Source organism: Typopeltis vanoorti, chromosome 19, assembly GCF_054136105.1.
Source record: "Typopeltis vanoorti isolate ZY-2024b chromosome 19, IOZ_Tvanoo_1.0, whole genome shotgun sequence".
NCBI lineage: Eukaryota > Metazoa > Arthropoda > Arachnida > Uropygi > Thelyphonidae > Typopeltis > Typopeltis vanoorti.
Genome location: NC_143567.1, coordinates 61,703,543 through 61,722,738, shown reverse-complemented (window position 1 = coordinate 61,722,738; position 19,196 = coordinate 61,703,543). Strand labels below are relative to the sequence as shown.

General features: G+C 34.0%; 1 protein-coding gene across 1 annotated transcript in view; it reads right to left on the bottom strand.

Annotated features, from left to right (window-relative positions):
* LOC150096171 (sodium-dependent transporter bedraggled-like) overlaps positions 1-19,196 on the bottom strand; it is a 98,031-nt gene that overhangs the window by 37,275 nt on the left and 41,560 nt on the right. The window contains exons 2-4 of the mRNA XM_090409285.1: positions 9,275-9,776; positions 8,316-8,447; positions 2,750-2,902 (exon numbers count right to left, since the gene is read on the bottom strand). Of these exons, the coding sequence (XP_090265411.1) occupies positions 2,750-2,902; positions 8,316-8,447; positions 9,275-9,752 (763 nt within the window). The 5' untranslated portion in view covers positions 9,753-9,776. The remainder of the gene's footprint in view (positions 1-2,749; positions 2,903-8,315; positions 8,448-9,274; positions 9,777-19,196) is intronic.

The window sequence follows — 19,196 nt, the reverse complement described above, 5'->3', positions numbered from 1 at the left end:
ACAACACTTCTCCCCTGCATGGAAAACAGCCGACATCATACCAATAAAAAAGCCAGGAAACAATCCACAACTCCCGCAAAGCTACTATCCAATAAGCCTGATTTCCAACCTAGGAAAGATTGCTGAAAAAATTATCCTTTCAAGGCTACAAGAAAAATCAGACCAATTAGGAAAAATTCCAAACAAACAATTTGGCTTCCGCGGTATGCACAGCAGAGTGCAACAAATACACCGACTAGTGGAGCATATCACTCAAGGATACAACTGGAACCTTCACACAGCTGCAGTTTTTCTGGATATTGCCAAGGCCTTTGATAAGGTATGGCATCAAGGATTACTCTACAAACTCATTCAGGCCAACATTCCAAAAAACCTTACCTGTCTAATAAAACCATACCTCACTGACAGATCCATGCAGATAAAAATAAATATCACCATCTCAACTAGACGCCAAATCCTCGCAGGAGTACCACAGGGATCTCTATTGGCTCCTTTACTTTTCACAATCTACGTGGCTGACATTCCACAGAACCTGAGGACTACCATCACAGCTCTATATGCTGACGACACAGCCATAATGACAAGATCTCTCCGCCCACACCTGGCGATCAGTCGTCTCCAGGATACCATCACAAAGCTCGAGAAATGGTTCTCCGACTGGAGGATACAAGTAAACCACGTCAAAAGCTCAGCTATACTATTCACCAGACGCAAAGCCTTCAACCAAGAATGCTGAAGGCTTTGCGTCTTCAACATTCTTGGAGTTGAATATTCATCCAAGATGATATTCAACTCCTCGGAAAAAAGATACCATGGCAGATAGAAACCAAATACCATGAAGTACAGCTAGACAAAAAGCTAAATTTCAACAGCCATATCAATTTCATAGCCACAAAGACATCCAGATCCATAGCCCAACTCTATCCTCTGATCAATCGCAACAGCAAATTGGATACATGCAACAAGCTGCTACTATATCATAGGGTAATACGACCAGTAATCACATATGCATCCCCGGCATGGAGTCACACATCCAAATCTAACATCCGGAAACTACAGAGGATACAAAACAAATGCCTGCGGATGATCTTGGACGCCCCATGGTTCGTCAGAAACACGTAGATCCACAGAGAAACCGGAACCCCTGACATCCATTCTCTCCTTCATGACCATGCGGAAAAGTTCTTCAGCAAGGCACATTCTCATCCCAATCCACTAATCAGACAATCTTCCAGTTATAGTGAACATGACTATCACAAACATAAAAGACCCAAGGCAATCCTGCTCTCAGCAGAACAGAGCTAACTCCATAGTTCACAAAGTGCGAGCATAAGACTCACAACCCCCCCGCCCCCCATTCAAGCTTCTCGACACAGATAAAGGGGAAAATAAAAAGCTAAATAAAAAATAAAAACACCTTACATCCAAATGGATGTAAGGTGTTTTTATTTTTATTTTTTATTTATGTATATTTATATGAAATGAATTTCTCAGTCCAGATTTAGAGAGCGTGTGGATAGTTTGCGTCTCCCTCGATGACTCTACTGACTCCATGGAGATGCTTGATAACAATATTACTATTTTCACCTGTTAAGCTATTTATTTAATCAATTATCTATCGGCATTTTAAAATCTGATTAAATTTAGAGGTAAATAATTATCTTTTTTTTTCAGTTTAGCAGCAGTTGACAAATCATGTGTTTATTTTCAAATATTTTATTTGTTCAACCTCCGAGCGTTTAGCAATAATTTTGTTCGATTTATGTGAAACAGGATTTCTTTTAAGTTGTATTTAAAAAACAAATGTATAACAAGATTCACTTTGGGATCAAAGTAAATCTTGTTAATATAGTATTTTATAGTTCATTTTTGTATTGTGCATATTTCAATAAAATATATACTTTAATAAGTGATAAAGAAATTTTTCAATTTTGGTTTTGTTTCTACAAGTATTAAAAAATGGGTTGAGAACCGCTAGTCTATACCATCTGTACTACAGAAGCTCTCGTGATTAACGCTTGCACAATCGCATTACAGGCAGGATCCAAGGAGGGGGATGGAAAGGGTAGAAAGAAACAAATAAATGTGATATGGGAAAACAATGGATAGATATGCGACGGCAAAGAAGCGAATCATTGGGAAGGAATGACATCCTGTAATTAAGTCATCATTCCTCCAACTCTAAAGAATACATCTGTAATATATTTCCCATTTTTATTATTATTTTTTTGTAACTTTCTAAAATTACCATTTGTGGGATTAGAATTAGAAAAATAAGAACCACATCTTTCTGTAGTGTTCAGTTATATTGTTGAATACACTGCAAAACTTCAAGTAAGATGATGATGTCACATCCTGCGATAGAAATCATTCACCTCATCTCTTCTATTACTTTAAACTGCCAGAATTTCAATAATTGCTGACTTCAGTTTCTTTTTTATATTGGCATAGTGTCCATTTATCCAATCTAGCTAAGAATTTAATGCTAATTTTAAATTACATATGTTAGTTTTAATACGTTCCTAATTAAAACTTAATTATTATGGAAGTAAAAGGGATATAATTAGCGCTTGCTGATCGTTATTAAAAGCGAGGAGTTTGCTATTTAAATAGCTATATTTAGACTACATATTTAAATAAATTTAAATCAAACGCAATTAATTGCCTAACATTGCACAAAGGCCCTAGTAAGAACATCTGCTAACAATTAAATAACTGTATAAACAAATATAGAATATAATAGACTTACTGTAAGAGGCAAACTTGGATTGGCAGCGTCCCCATTTGTACTTATCCTTCAGTGTAATAAAGGAATCTCTAAAGAAAACAAAGAGCCAGGCAAGAGGTACTGAACTGTAGACTCCAATGAGGATGTAGGTCAGCAACAGAGCTAGCCCTAATCCTGCACAAAAGTACAGAGTGTTAACGAGTTTATTTTTTCTTAAGTTTCAAAAGCTAAAATAAATTTTAATTGTTTTATATATATATTTTAATCATTTTTTAATATGCATGCATTATAAGTTTTTTTTTTCTTTTGCAGGTTTACAATTTATGGATTAAAGTTTTTGTTCTCTGAGTTCGTATCTCACTATGGCATGAACATTTGTGAAAAAAAGTCTTTAGTTGGAAGATGATTTTCGTCATCCTGCGTGATATCACTACCCTGCTTATTAAAGATGTGCGATAAGTCTCATGGGTGAGATTCATAAAACATACATTGTTTTTTTTTTGAAAAAGGGATGCGCGATTGTATATTTTGCTTTACCATTTTCTCCACAACAGAATCAACAAAGCCGGTATGGTAGGAATTCAGTTGAATAAATGTATATGTAATAAGAGAGAAATTAGTCGGAACACTAAATTAGCTGTATACAAGGCAGTGTTCAAACCAATTTTAACTTATGCATCTGAGAGTTGGGTCAGAAGTAAAACATTTGACCAAAGACTAGAGACCGCAGATATGAGAGTTCTGAGAAAGATTAGGGGTGAACAGATGGCATCAATGGCAATATCATATTAAAAAAAACGAGGATATTAGGAAAGAACTTGACATCGTTAGCATTCAGGAATGTGTTCGCAGAGCTAATCTCAGGTGGTATGGTCACTTAAACAGAATGGGAGAGGAAAGATTAGCAAAACAAATGTTCTCTGCCAGGTTAGCAGGAAAAAGACTCAGAGTAAGACCAAGATATAGGTGGATTGATATGGTAAAAAGTGCCTTAGAAGATAGAAATATAAGATCTGGCAATGTTGGAGTGCTGGCAGATAGCAGATTGATTTGGAGGAAAATTGTAGATGGGAAGTTGGTAATGATGTGAATTTTTCATGTAGTAGCATATCCTGTACACCCCTTGAGGGTACATGGCAGGAATTTGCTGATGATTTTCTCTACAAATTATTAAAATCAAAGAAGTCTTATCACGCTGTGTGTGTGTGTGTGTGTGTGTGTTTCAAAAAACATAATTACTAACACATCCAAGTGTGTTGGATGATGAAGATGCTTCTTCTTGTATCGATGAACAGACAATTCTAGATTTCCAGATTTGTGAACAAGTTGTACAGCGCTTTTTCAGTACACATCAACTCTGTATATCAGTAAAATTGTCAGCGCTTCCATAGTAGAATCAGAAGAATGACTTCTGGTAGGAAGATCTGAATCGAGGTCAAGGAACAATGTCTTACTAGCATTGTGAATTACATAGTGGATATTTTGTGCATGTGGGTAGATGTGTAGGAACATATTCACTAAGTAACTGACTACACAGGAATGGTGATCCTTTGGCTTTTCTTATAATAACAATCGGACTTTCCACTCGTCACATATTCTTGGTAGATTATTTCATCAACTTTGTGTAACAGCATCACTGTCACCTTTTATATCGGAGCTCTCGTGGCTTAACCATAACTTTTTTTATGCATGCCAGCGCTATAACCGTCTACATAAACTATCCGCTTGGCGAACTTGGCTTCAAACTTTTTTCGAGGCTACGTTTGATTATGGGTTTGACTTCGTATTGTATCCCCAGTTATTTTCACAATACTATAGTTTTCAATCCGGTGGGCGGATTTGAGATTTAAAAAAAAATAATAAAAATACACAATAAATTTGAAAATGTGGACGAAAAGTTTTCACTTTTGTTGAAAATGCCATTTTTTATTGTCTTCTGTTCTATTTTGTTTTAATTTTTTAAATTATTATATCGTAATTTTTTAAATTAAGTAAAATAATTAAATCAAAATTTAACAACAAAAAGAAAATAAAAACCAGTTTATAAATAAATAAATATAATTTTCTTCAAAAAATTTTAAACAACTAATTAATTTGTTAAAATTATAGCAATGAATATAAATACACCTTGTTTAAAATATGATAATAATCAACAAAGGTGTTTCTTATGCATGTTAATTATTGAAGGAAATGAATGAATGAATCGACCGTGAGATGCGGTGATTGATTCATTCAATCCAATACCCTTGGAGGGTAATGGATGGCAATGCTGCAGCCAATGAAGTTCTAACTGAGGCTCGGCTATTGCTGTTACTCTCCTGTCATGATCAGAGCTTTAATTGCTCAATAACATCTTATCCCTACACTGTCCTCTACAGATAACGGGGAAGATGAAAAGCATTCTTGCTTCGCCCCTTTAAGCCAGTCCTTATAAGGACTTAATTATTGAACGGGTATATGGTGTGATAAGTCCTTTTTAGGACTTCCAGGGTAACAAATGGCAATGATGTAGCCAATGGAGCTTTAACTGAGGCTCGGCTATTGCAGTTATCCAGCCATGACTAGAGCTTTTAGCTCAATAACTCTCCATCCACACAGATTTTCTTCATTCAGATGACGGGATAAAGAGTCAAGGACTCAGTCCATCGCCCAGTTCTTTTAAGAACTAATTATTGAACGTGAGATGCAGTGATTAATACCCTCGGAGGGTAAATGAATGGTAATGCTGTAGCCAATGAAATTCTAACTGAGGCTTGGCTATTGCTGTTATCCTCCTGCCATGTTCAGAGCTTTAATAGCTCAATAACACCTTATCCCTACACTGTCCTCTACAGATAACTGGGGAGATGAAAGGCATTCTTGCTTCGCCCCTTTAAGCCAGTCCTTATAAAAGGATAAGGCTAATTATTGACATTGCATCAAATTCAAAGAATTAGTTTACACGTGTCAGCACGAAAACTGTAGTTTAGAAACAGCATGTTGCAGTGAAGCATCAATAACATAAGAATATGAAATATATCCAAGTATGTTTGTTTGAAATTGCGAAAGAAACAGGCTTAATAAATTTCAATGTCACGACAGCTGTAGAACTGCATTAACAGACACGCCAAAATTAGCAACGGTAGAAAGAAGTTGACTTGTAACTAAGTCAACACATGTACACATATACATGCAAATTTAATCAAACACCATTTCCCAACCCAGTTGAACGTCGAAATAATTTTCATTTAGGATAGATGTATTAAAATACCAAAAAAAAAAAAAAAAAAGAAAGAGACAAATGACACCTTTCCTGGTTAATGATGGTATAATGGGACTCCCACTCACCTATGTCACATCGCTACCGCGATATAAAACAGGTGATGTTCTCGTGAGTAAAGTGCGGTATCTAACGTCATTCAGAGTTCTTAGTTAAATTTTTACTCCTATACGCACGCACGCACACACATATGAAAGGTTATAAGATTTATAGCACAACGATGCAATATGTGGAGAAGAGATTAAGAAGGAAGCAGGAATCTTTTGACGTGTTTCTTGACAGCTGAAGGTTGTAGTCTTTGAGCTAGACAGAAGGGATCTATTCCTTAGAACAAAAAATACATGAAAAGAAGAACGAAGAGAGGTTTGTTCTGTAAATTTTGAAACTGGACAGAAAGCGGATGTTGACTGTAATATAATACAAGCAGAGATGCTTGTATTATATTATCTATGATAGATTGAAGTCAATTAATCGGATTCAAAGGTTGGACGGATTTGAGATATATGCAGTGGCGGCAGCTGTACAACAGAAGCATTCTCTTGAGAAGAAAAGTACACCCAGTTTTTTGGAATGTGAAGCAGCAATGGCCAGTATGTGTATGTGCCACGACAGGCTTAAGTCAGCCCACAGAGAAATCCGATGTCATTTGGAGATCTGGATTTTATTAAGGATAAAGGGAAGAGAGATCCTTCTTATGAGAGATTATCCAGGACTGTTTCGGTAACATTAAAGTTCATAAGGTTATTTTCACCCCACTGAAGACAGAATGGCAAGAGTTTAAGGCATTGGTTAAGTAAGATCTCAAAGCTTTCATAAACGAATGTACTGTCATCGGCATAGCTATGAATAGGATTTGACTTCAATGAAAGAAAATGATTATGTACAAGAGGAAGGAGTAGGTGAAAGTACACAATCTTAGAGTGCTCCAGCACTGGTGGAGAAATCTGAAGAGAGGAAGCTGTCCGCCCTTGCACGTAGTGACGAACAGAAAGAAAGCTGGTACCTTGTCTGGTGGATTCGGTTGAACAACCTTAATTATTATAATTGTTTCTAAATAATTTATTTCATTCTTTCTTCATCTCGTTTGCCATTACCAATTTAATGATGGATAATTGGGTAATAAAACAACAAACAAACAATGTGCCGGTTACAAACTCTTCGATTAGCACCAATGAACAATCGAGTGATGTGCAGCCGGGCACGAGTCCAAACCTGAAGTTTCTAGTTAACAAACAACAGCAGCATCACACTTCTCATTAATAAATTAGATGGCTTTAGTTTAATTTCTTTATATTTTTGTCAGAGTAAATGCTTCTTTATTATAATAATAATAAATGAAAACTCCATGAACATTCAAATCTGTTTTATTTTACCTATTGGCCATAAAAATTTTAGTGGGTCACGAAGATGAAGTATTAAAATAACCGGGCCACGGAAAAAACGTTTGGGAAACCTTGCTCTGGAAATATCAAGAGAGATCATATTAGGTTCTCGAAACCTTTCCATGTAAAATATCAACTATGGATTATGACGGCTAGAAATTCGGCTGTGAATTGAGAGTGACGTAATTCGTATTGCTGGTTACTGAATTAGGTGATGATGGATCTCCGGTTGGTGACGATGTTTGCTATTAATGACCTATCCCGTGATTCTGAGAGACCTAAAGTGAGATGAGAGCAATTGAATGGTAGTTTGTTGGGTGACATTTATCACCTTCCCCCCTTTATTTTTTTCTTTTTTTGGAATATCGCCTTCTTTTCATGATGTAGGGTAGATGTCAATCAAGTACGAAAGATTGAAAAGGCAGTTCTTTTGAAGCAGGTTTTCGGCACAGTAGAAGGGATGCCATCAGTATCATTGGTGTCTAAGCTAATCAAGATTCTTCCGATTTCTTTCTTGATAGACTAAGAAAGACATACAATGAGTAGTTCTTGGTAAAGTGGGATACTTTGCTTTAGTTATGAATACATGAGTTGGGTGGGGGAAAAGAATGATAAAAGTAAGTTAACCTTGTCTTTGGGTGATATTGGATGATAGGAGGGTGGAAACATTAATCCCATCATGGAAAGCAGGAGTAGAAGCCATGCAGGTAGGATTTTTCATACCAATTTTTAAACACGAATAGAAATCACTCTCTAGAAAAACAATCTAATGCTGATCTTTCAAACCCAGGTGCAGAAAATCTTAAAATGTTATACTTTTAAATATATTTTAAGTATTTTAAAAATACATTTTAATATATATTTGAAAATATTTTATTTTATTTATAAAACTAAATCAAAAATTATTATTATATTTTACAACTTTAACATTTTTTATTAAATTTACCTTTAAATGCAGGCGATATCTTCCACATACCCATCAAACCCAAACCTAAATATTGACCTAGCGCCATCTGTAGGTAGAGAAATGGAATTCCGAGCACCAGAGATAGAAAAATAAATTGAAGAATGAAGCTGCCTACAAGAATATTAATTGCATATATTAAAGTTCGTATATTAGTTTCATACATTAATTTCATTTGATATACCAAAACTATTTATATATTTCAGTATGCGTGCGCCCGTCTTGATGTGAACAATACTGGTAATGTTGTTCACATCAAGAGGTAATATGCTGATATTAAAATTGCATATTACTGTTTTGGAAAAAATTATTTACCATTCCGATTCTACATCTTGTGTCCTTTTCCATCCGATGCTATCACACTCCGTAAATACTTAATTTAAAATTTGACATACTGTTTCATTATCGAGCGAGATTTTTGTAGTGTTTAGTGGATTTTAACTCGTGACCAGTTGGCTATTATCACGAATGAACTCACGTATAACTTTAATGCAAAAATATTTCTTTTGTTAAATCTCTTTCAATTGCAATAAAAACGAAAGTTTACTATCCATAACATGGAAATCCCTAAGCAAATTTTCTTTATAATACAGAAAACGTACATAACCTATTAATAAATTCTAATATAATTTCATATACAAAAAAATAAAAGGTGCATTAATAAATTTTAATTAAAACTTGCATTTTAAAAAAAAAAATGTTTTTTTTTCGGAAAAATTATATTTTATTTAAAACTTTATTTTATTATAAATATATATATATATATATATATATATATATATATATATATATATATATATATATATATATATATATATATATATATATATATATATATATATATAGATAATCAAGAATATAATGTCTAAAACTTATCAACACGATAATATTCTTCAAAAATCATAGATTCATGACGAATAACCAAGTAGGTTAATAATCACCTTTGTAAGCACACACCAACACTGAAAACCTACTGATGTTGTACATTCCCAGAACACAACTAAGACACGCAAACAACGAAGATCCTTTGTGCGGCCATACACACCTTTTCCGCCTACGTACGTGTTCTGCTCTCATTACCGAAGATGCGATGTAGTTTGACCTTCTTATTTCTCTTTCATCTTCTACGCGTGATCCTACGAAAGGTGTTTGCGACCGAAGATGACCGTGTTCCGAATCGGACCACGTATCGCTGTGCGATTCACGGCGTAAGCGAGCGTTGCTTTCTCTACTGAAAGGAAGATCGCTGTCTGGATGAGTCTGACCGGAGTTGGCATCGGAATGACTACTTGTGTTTGCTTGCGAGTTTGGGGTTTGAAATTCTCTTGGATTTCCCATAGCTCTAAGGAGATAGTTCGTTTCGGTGATTATAACACCCTCCAGCAACGGCCAGGATAATCCAACATTCCATCCCCACATACAGACAAATGATGAACTCAAGATCTGCAAAACAAAAGAACGAAAGATAAATAAAAACGTGTATTTTCATAATTTTCTTAAATCTAAAAATACTTATGGTTTTTTTCATATTATTGCCTAACATCAACAAAGTATCAAATAAATATCTTGTTTTCAAAAGAGCCACAGTGTCCCGAAGAATCAAGCAAATCATCATTACTCAATATAACTGGAGTAAAAAAAAAAAAAAAAAAAAATCTCATTCTCTTTGGTAAGAGTCGGTTGAGAATTTCTTACAGGAATTCAAAGAGACAATGATGTGTAACATGAAACAGTAATTATGAAGTGTCACTATGAATAAACAACGGTGAAGAAAGTCAGTATTCATTGCCACACGTTTCACAAATTCTTCATGCTATTTCGTAATAGAGAGCCCTCCAAACTATGGGAATACAAATGCACTATGTTGAAATAAGTATTAAGACACTCCTCTTTCTCAATCAACTACGTTGGACTGGTTTGGGTTGGAAAAAAAAAATAAAAATAAACAATGTCAGGAGAAATGTAAGGATGCCACTACAGCCAAGTGTCTCGCACTCGTTATACTCGTATTCAAACTTTACCTACATCCGAGGAATATCAGTTTCTGACATGTTAAGGATGCAGTTCAATAACTTTTTTTTTTTTAATTTTCTATAAGGAAATAAGAACGAGAGCAGAAGCATCCGACATCATCTGTTATGTAATATATATATATATATATATATATATTTTTTTTTTTTTTTTGGCTAGATGGGTGAAGCAAGAATGCTTTTCATATTCCCTGTTATCTGTAGAAGAAAATGTATGGATGGGGTAATATAGGCTATAAGCTCTGATCATGGCAGGAGGATAACATAACAGCAATGGCAACAGGATAACAGCCTCAGTTAAAACTTCATTGGCTACAGCATTGCCATCCACTACCCTCCCTGGGTACCCATTTTAGTCGCCTCGTACGACATGCATGGGCTACAGTGGAACTATTTTAAAGTAAAGCTGTGTTTAAAAATTAGAACGATCCCAAGACCACTCGATAATGGCCGAAAGATCGTCCAACTCAGTGACAGGCACCCTACCAACGAGCAGAACCACTCATATTCCAGGGAAAAGCATCCACCGACAACGCTCCACACGAGCCACGCCGGAAAACACCCTCCCCGGAGACTCAAAATGCTCTCTCAGTGCAACCCCTTCCCGAAATCTAAGTCCCCTTCATCGGAAGCAAAATTCCGGGAGAAACCTGAGAGAGCGAAACTCTGCGTCCATTTTAGTTGCCTCTTACGACATGCATGGGTTGCAGTGGAGCTGATACGTAAGTAAAGCCCTGTATATAAATTAGAACGATCCCTAGCCCACTCAATAGTGGACGAAAGATCGTCCAACTCAGCGTTGGCTCCACTCAGTGACGGGTTCCCCAAACACCGAGCAGAACCACTCATATTCCAGGGAAAAGCGTCCACCGACTAGGCCCCTCACGGGCCAGGCCGGAGAACACCCTCCCCAGAGACTCAAAATGCTCTCCCAGGGCAAACCCCCACCCCTCACCGGGAGCAAAATTCCGTAAGAAATCTGAGAGAGCAAAACTCTCGAAATTCAGCGTCTATTTTAGTCGCCTCTTACGGCACGCAAAGATTATTGCGTCAGCGCTATTCTTGTCCCCGCCACCACACGGGAGAATAACCCATTTTATGCATTTAAAAAAAAAAAAAAAAAAAAAAAAATTGGGTTATGGAGATGATATAACAATAAATTCGATTCGTATTTTTAAACGGTAGCTAAGTAAATATTAACTATTTTTGATTAATTTTCTAAATATCTTTAAGATATTATAGAACTTTTTAAAGAATTATAATATCGATTTTTATTATTAACAAAATTAAATAAAAATTTACAATAATCCAAGTACAAGTTTATGTGTTAAGTGTTCGATCTGCGATCAGTTAAAAATAACCAATACAGCACGTATGTAATATAAACACGTTTTAATTATAACGTTTAGAATTCGAAAGTAAAATAATACACTGGTATCTCGCTAATACGAACCTCTTTACTCCGAACCCCCAGTAATCCGAACTGCGGTTGGAAAGAAAAATAGTTTTATCTATTACGTATTATTATTTTGTGTACTATTTTTATTTAATAACTATTATTTTAACTATTATTATTTATTTTATTATTATTACAGTCCAATATAACTACGACTATACACAAAAAGAGGAAATTCAAAATGTGCATATTTTGGTTTAAAAATATAAATCCAAATGTTGAAATTTCACAGACAGACTATGCAATTTTATTAAATCAGAATCCTCAACAACACAGGTACATACAAACTAAATTTTTTACTAAAATAAACTTGCGTGCTGTATTATTTTTTCAGTTTTCCATTACAGTACAGTAGCTTTTTTTTCTATCAGTTACTTCATTTATTTAAAGAATTAAATTGATGTACCATTAGAATCTGATTATTTTTGTCTTAAACGCTAGTTATTGTCTCTTGGGGCAAAATTCGCTAATCCGAACGAACACGGTTTTTATTAGTTCGGATTAGCGAGATACCACTGTATCTTGAACGAGAAAGTTACTTTCTGCTTTATCAACCTAATATCAAACATACAATAACTCACTGCGCAATAAATAAACATTTCGTATTTTACATTTTTCTTTACAAAATAAATAAACAAATAAAATCCAAGTTTTAAATAAATTTATTTTATAACATAATAAAATACATTAAAAAAACGGCGGTTTTAAAATAGTTAATTAAATATATTAAAATATTTAATTGAATAATTAATATTAATTAATATTTAAAACACTCATTTATTATAGTGTTTTTTTACTTATTAGTATACTCAACAAATCTACGAGGACATATTATTTAATATATATATATTTATTTATTTATTTATTAATACTTAATATAATGTATGAACATTTCATCATATCATTTATTAATATTTTGATTAATAAATAGCGTTTGGAAACCACTGGTTTAAATCACTCCATAGTTACCATATCATCATAATCTTCTTTCATAGGTAATATGTTTTCTTTATTTTATTCAATCTTTTCCTCCCATTTATGAATTTAGTTCACGCAATCAAAAAAAAAAAATTCATTAGAAATCAAGGACAAGATAACCTGTCCTTGATTTCTAATGAATGCAAGCAAGATCTGAAAACATTTCAGAATTTAATATAGTTTGATAAATTTAGTCCTTCACTACCCTCCTTAGCTGTTCATGAGAGATGTTATCTGTGGATCGTAGCCGTAACCTTGACGTATGGTATGAGTATTAAAAACGAAGTCGACACGAGAATTTAGCATTGCAACACTATGTGTGTTAGTAAACAACCTACCAGTTGGGTTGATTCCTTCATGATGTGTACAGGGGGAAAAATATATATAATAAAATTACCTTTTATGGCAATGTACATAATAACTCATTGTGTGACTAGGATATTAGGATTAGAAAAAAAAAACATGCATATAGTAGGATTTGAACCTATTAGGACACCCACAGGTTACGTTAACCAATTGGTACACGAAGCTCTCACACTACATATACATTATTATATATTATTATTATTTTATTAGTATATTATTATTATTTTTTCACCTTGGATACTTTAAAATTGTGTTAAGCATATAATTATCATTACTTCTCGAAGAATAGAAAAATCTTGTCTTTGTATACAATTAGCTTCAATTGACATTTATGTCTTTAGGGGTGAAGCAAGATGCTTTTCATATTCCCCGCTATCTGTTGTGGTTACAGTGAGGGTAAAATTTATGAGCAGTTTGCTCGCCCTGAATGAGCATGGAGATTATGCATCGCTATAGGAGGTAAATATGGCTTTTGGTCTTCTATGTTTGAATATATCGGTTGCCTCGTATGCTGCAGCCTACTGAACCAAATCGTTGGGGGTGTGTGAACGTCTTTAGGAAAAACTTGGATGCTAAGGGTTGCAGAAAAGAGAAAATATAGAGAATATTTGTATCTCTATAAGTTGATTGTTTCTAACATACCACAGGGCGTTCAGAATCATTCTCAAGCACCTGTTCTGCACTCGTTGTATCTTGATAATGTTAGTATTAGAGGTGTGGCTCCAGGCTGGAGAGGCATAGGTGATTATAGGACGAATCGTCATCTGGTATAGCTGCAATTTGATTCTGTTGCTGAGCTTGCTCTTTCTGTTAATTAGCGGATAGATCTGAGCTATGGCTTTAGATGCCTTTGCGCACGTAGACTTGATGTGTTGGATTGCAGAAAGATAGCTTTTTGTCGAACAATTAAATTAGATTCCTTATCCTTATAAGTAATAAGTAAGGACTGCTTAAAGGGGTGAAGCAAGAATGCTTTTCATATTCCCCGTTATCTGTAGAGGACAGTATAGGGATAAGGTGTTATTGAGCAATTAAAGCTCTGATCATGGCAGGAGGGTAACAGCAATAGCCTAGCCTCAGTTAGAACTTCATTGGCTACAGCATTGCCATCCATTACCCTCCAAGGGTATTGATCACCGCATCTCACGGTCGACCTCTCAGTCTAAGTTAGATTCTTATTATGTATCTAGTATAAGGAGAGCTGGTATTCTAAAAGAAAAAGGGTGTGGGAATGAGATTCTAAAGTTAGCAGTTTTTCACTTTTTTTTAAATCACTTCTAAACACTTTTTTTTATAATGTTTATACTTTTAATAAAACAAATAAATATTTTAATAAAAGGTTATAAATAAGACTAAGATTATTTCATACACTTTTCATTTTAAAACTTTTTGTAATCATTTGTAAAGTCAAAATATGGTATTCTTTCGAATGGTAGTTATGAATATTGTCCCTTGCAATCATATACTTACTTTTAAGTTGGTTCGCAAATAATTTAATTACATATTTCATGGAGTTGAAAATCTTCAGTGAAGTATTCTTGAACTAAAATATCTAGTTATTCGTGTTTTTATTAACTGACTCTTATCTCATTCAGCATACTTTAAATAAAATCTAACTTTAAAATTTTAAAGGGATAAATTTCCTTAGTAAACAATCAAGCATTAAACATCACTTTTTTTATTTTTATAAAAGTTAAAGTACTCCTGCCCGTACTTTATCTTTAATGTATAGCATTAAGTGCAGAACAAGCAAGTCTGTGTTGACAGACCTATTTATTAACCTTAGTTTGAAAGACAAGCTAGCATTTTTTGCATTTAATAATATGCGATAATACGAACTTTTTAATAGAAGGAGAGTTAGTTTTATACCGAGTTGATAAGATTTTTGCTCGCGGTTTTCATCAAAGGTTAGATCAAAGTATTCTGTTCTCCAGTTTAAATTAAACGCTGTTATTTCTTAAGTTTTTTTTTTTTTTTAATTTATTTGCGACACCCTTCTTGTTGAAGTCTACTTTTACGCTGCGAATAAATATTAAAGGGTTGACCAGCATTAAAATTATTTCAACCTATCATAATAAGGAATAAAATGTTTGACCTTGACATATATGCGGGTCTTCCGGAGTTAATAGTTATTTTAATTCTAACCACGAGGGTTAACTTACGACAAGTTGACGCAACCAACTCTCATGATAAAATCTAATTTGAGAATAATAATAAAAATAAAAAAAAACATCTGGTATATTTAAAAAAGCTGTTTGCCCTGGATGTACAATAGGCTGCTTTACAGCCAATAATGTTGCCGATTTTCTTACTCTCAAGAAGATTCATATTCTGATCTTAGATAAAAACATCTGGTATATTTAAAAAAGCTGTTTGCCCTGGATGTACAATAGGCTGCTTTACAGCCAATAATGTTGCCGATTTTCTTACTCTCAAGAAGATTCATATTCTGATCTTAGATAATAACACGAAAATATGCGACACTGAGGCTCGCACAAATTCACAGACACTACACATTTTCTCTTTCCTTCAATTCAAGCCCTAATCGTCTGTGCTAATATATCTAACAGTGTCGTAAATTCAACACAAATCTTGTAAAATATTTTAAGGATCCACATACCCTTTCTCTTCTCGCCCTGAATTCCATCTCCAAAAATATTCTGGATACATTGTCATATCGAGTTAAGACACGTGGTATTTTTCAAAAAGAAACCCTCATTATTTAGAATATATAATCATCCCGTACTTTATTTATTCATTTTTATTGAATTTGCTCAATTGTAGAAATTATTCTACTATCATTACAAAGGTAGATAGCAAGAAACTGTGGATCACCACTAAGTATAATGATAATTTTAATAATTACTGTAGCCTCTGCAATGGACATTTTCAATTCAGCATCAAACTTATTTAACGAACTTCATCCAAACCAATTTTTTCTTTCTTTGGGGGCAGCATTTCCAATACTGCTTTTCCCAATGAATACGATCCCCGATTCTTTAAGAAACGCAACAGATGAATTCTTTCTTGATAATCACTTACCCAATAAAAGACGATGTCGTTTTATAGTTTTTGTGACTTCTTCTGGATGGAGTTAATAGTTATCTTCCGACTAAAGATGTTCACATGAATCCATGCCCACTGTGAGATTCGAACCCGTAGCGTGTTAGTTGGAGAGTGAGTATCCTAACCATGCCAACCAGCCAACATACAAGAAAAAAAATTAAATGTTTGAAGTTTTTGAAGCTTTGCTTGAAGTTTACTTCTCCCCCATATAACAGTACATTATAGAAGTATGAATTATTTATTTATTTTGAAGTTCAAAGAGAAAAGTATAACTCTGTATTGATTTTGTGAGTTAGGTACTACTGAGACTCGTTTTAAGATTCTCTAGCAAGGATTTGTCGGTGTATTATTGAATCTATTTTGCTTATAGATTGTTGTTTCCAGTTTCGGAGTGGAAAGCAGTGCATTCCCTTCAAATAGTTTTTAAAAAAATAGCTATTATAGGAATGCATCGAGAGTGTTCAAGAACGAAAATAAAATGTAACGTTTTAAGTAGCTTAAAAGTCAATTGCTTTGTTAATATAGGATTTTTTTTGTCCTTTTTAATGTCCTCAAATACATTTTAATGCAAACAAGAGGAAACGTTCACTTAATATCATGAAAATCCACTGGTTCAAGGAGGAAGTAAAACACTGCAACTACCGGTGTCATACAAAATTTTATCGCTTCGACTGGTTATCAAAAGTACAAGCAAATCAATTTTTTGGATGCTAATTCTGGGAATTATCATTACATTTTACACAAAGAAACCTTTTTTTATTATACTGCATGAAGGGAACAGATGAAGGAGAGTCGTGATCACATAATGATCGAAACAGATGATGTTTTGCCATGAATTAAATTGTCAGAGTTGGAATATGATTAGGACGATTACTGTCATTTGCTGCATGTGAACTTTTTTTTTAAGTTTAAGCAGAACCAAAATAAAATAATATTGCAAAACATACTCAGAAGGAATAGATTCCTGGAAATAGAAACAGTTGATTTTTTTTTTTTTTTTACTTAAAACTTGAAATCATCTGAAATTTATCACACTGACAATGTTAGATTATTTGAATGAAAAAGTGAAAGTAATGATGACAGGCCTAAAACTAGAAAGAAGAAATTTCCACATTCACTGCGTTGGGACAGTTTCGACAACCGAAAATTCGCAACGAATCATGCGTGACAAATATTTACTTCACTGTCTCCATTTATGAAATTTTTAAATCCTTCACTGTACAAGTTTCTTGAGTTTATAAGATTTTTTGTTGTCTGTTCAAAACAAGGAACATCCACTTCATAACTGTTCTTAATAGAAATTCTGTATTGACTGTTTTGTCCCTCCGTTTGGCATTTCCATTTAATAAAACGATTTCCTCGTGTTTTCACGAAAAAAATATTTCATTCAATGCGTCATTCCTTTATTATGCTGCAGTGGTCGATTTTGTTTATAAAAATATTTGTATGAGTTGTTTAACTCTGTGTAGTAGTATGTTATAGTTCTACAAAAACTGCTTGTGTACTTAAATATTGGATGATAGGCCTATCTATGTCTTATTTTTCTTGCTCTATTTGAACCACTTCGATTACATGATTCCATGCATTCGTGCTTTATTCTCTTTCCTCGCACAGAATTAAAAAAAAAAGGGTTTAATATATTCGCTGAAACAGATGATGGAAACAACTGGGTTAATTGCAATGTACAAATTATAAGTGACGCCTTGATTTTCAGTAAATAAACAACAGTTTGTATTTCTGTCAGCTGATTCGTGTTTCTTCACTCTTCTCTCTCTCTCTCTCTCTCTCTCTCCCACTATCATGGATTGGCCTCCTGCAGATTTTAATGACACATTTCATGACTAATCAAATTCCTTCCTTGGTACTGTAAGGGTTTTTATCCTTGACAATCTTACAACACAAGCGGATTTCTCTCTTTCATTCTATGTTATAGTTGCAGTTATTGACATATAAGATTTCAAATCAACTACAAAGTCGTAATTTTATTATTGGAATCGGAATTATAATTTAAATGAATAAATAAAAATTACCACGTGATCATTTGATATCCCTGCATGGTGCTTTGCCTTTATTAAATGAATTATCTCTTGATGATAGGTCACTTCAAATGAATAAAAGCATCATTTGTTTATACTTCATTGAATAGATTTCAATAGATTCATCTCGTTATGTGAAACAAAGCATCACAGATTAATATGGATGAAACATGACTTTATATGTGGTAATTATTTTATTTGTATTAGAATATTTCAAAAAAATAAAAAAAAATAAAAAAAAATGAAATACGCTATTAAATATTTCATATCGTAATATTAGAACTAGAAATGAAACAAAGCACCTAAAATCGGATCCCGTGTGGTGGCCCGGAAATAAGAATAGGCGCAGTGTAGCCCATGCATGTCGTACGAGGCGACTAAAATGGGTACCCGAGGAGGTTAATGGATGGCAATGCTTTAGCCAATGAAGTTTTAACTGAGGCTCGGCTATTGCTGTTACTCTGCCATGATCAGAGCTTATAGCTCTATATATACCCTGTCCATACATTTTCTTCTACAGATAACGGGGATACGAAAAGCATTCTTGCTTCACCCTTCCAGCAAAAACAAACAAAGAAAAAAAAATCTAAAATCGGAAAGCGCATGGAAAAACTCGAGAGAGCTCAATCTGTTGTGATTACGAAGGAGTTATAATTGTAAAAATTCATTTAAAAAAATAACTTACATTAATGATGATATTTAGCAAGACTATTTCCCAAAACTGGTCACGTTTTAGCCAAGCATTTTAAGGCATTCTCAACCGCAAAGAGTTGTAAACCTGTAACACATTTAGTATTATGAGGACTAAGGATGAGATAACCTGTAAACCTTACTTTAGAGACCAGAAACGGATTTTTTTTTTTTCAAGCCAATTCAGATCTCCAATATTCTGGAAGGAGGCGGTCTCAGGCCACGCGATAAAAAAAATTAA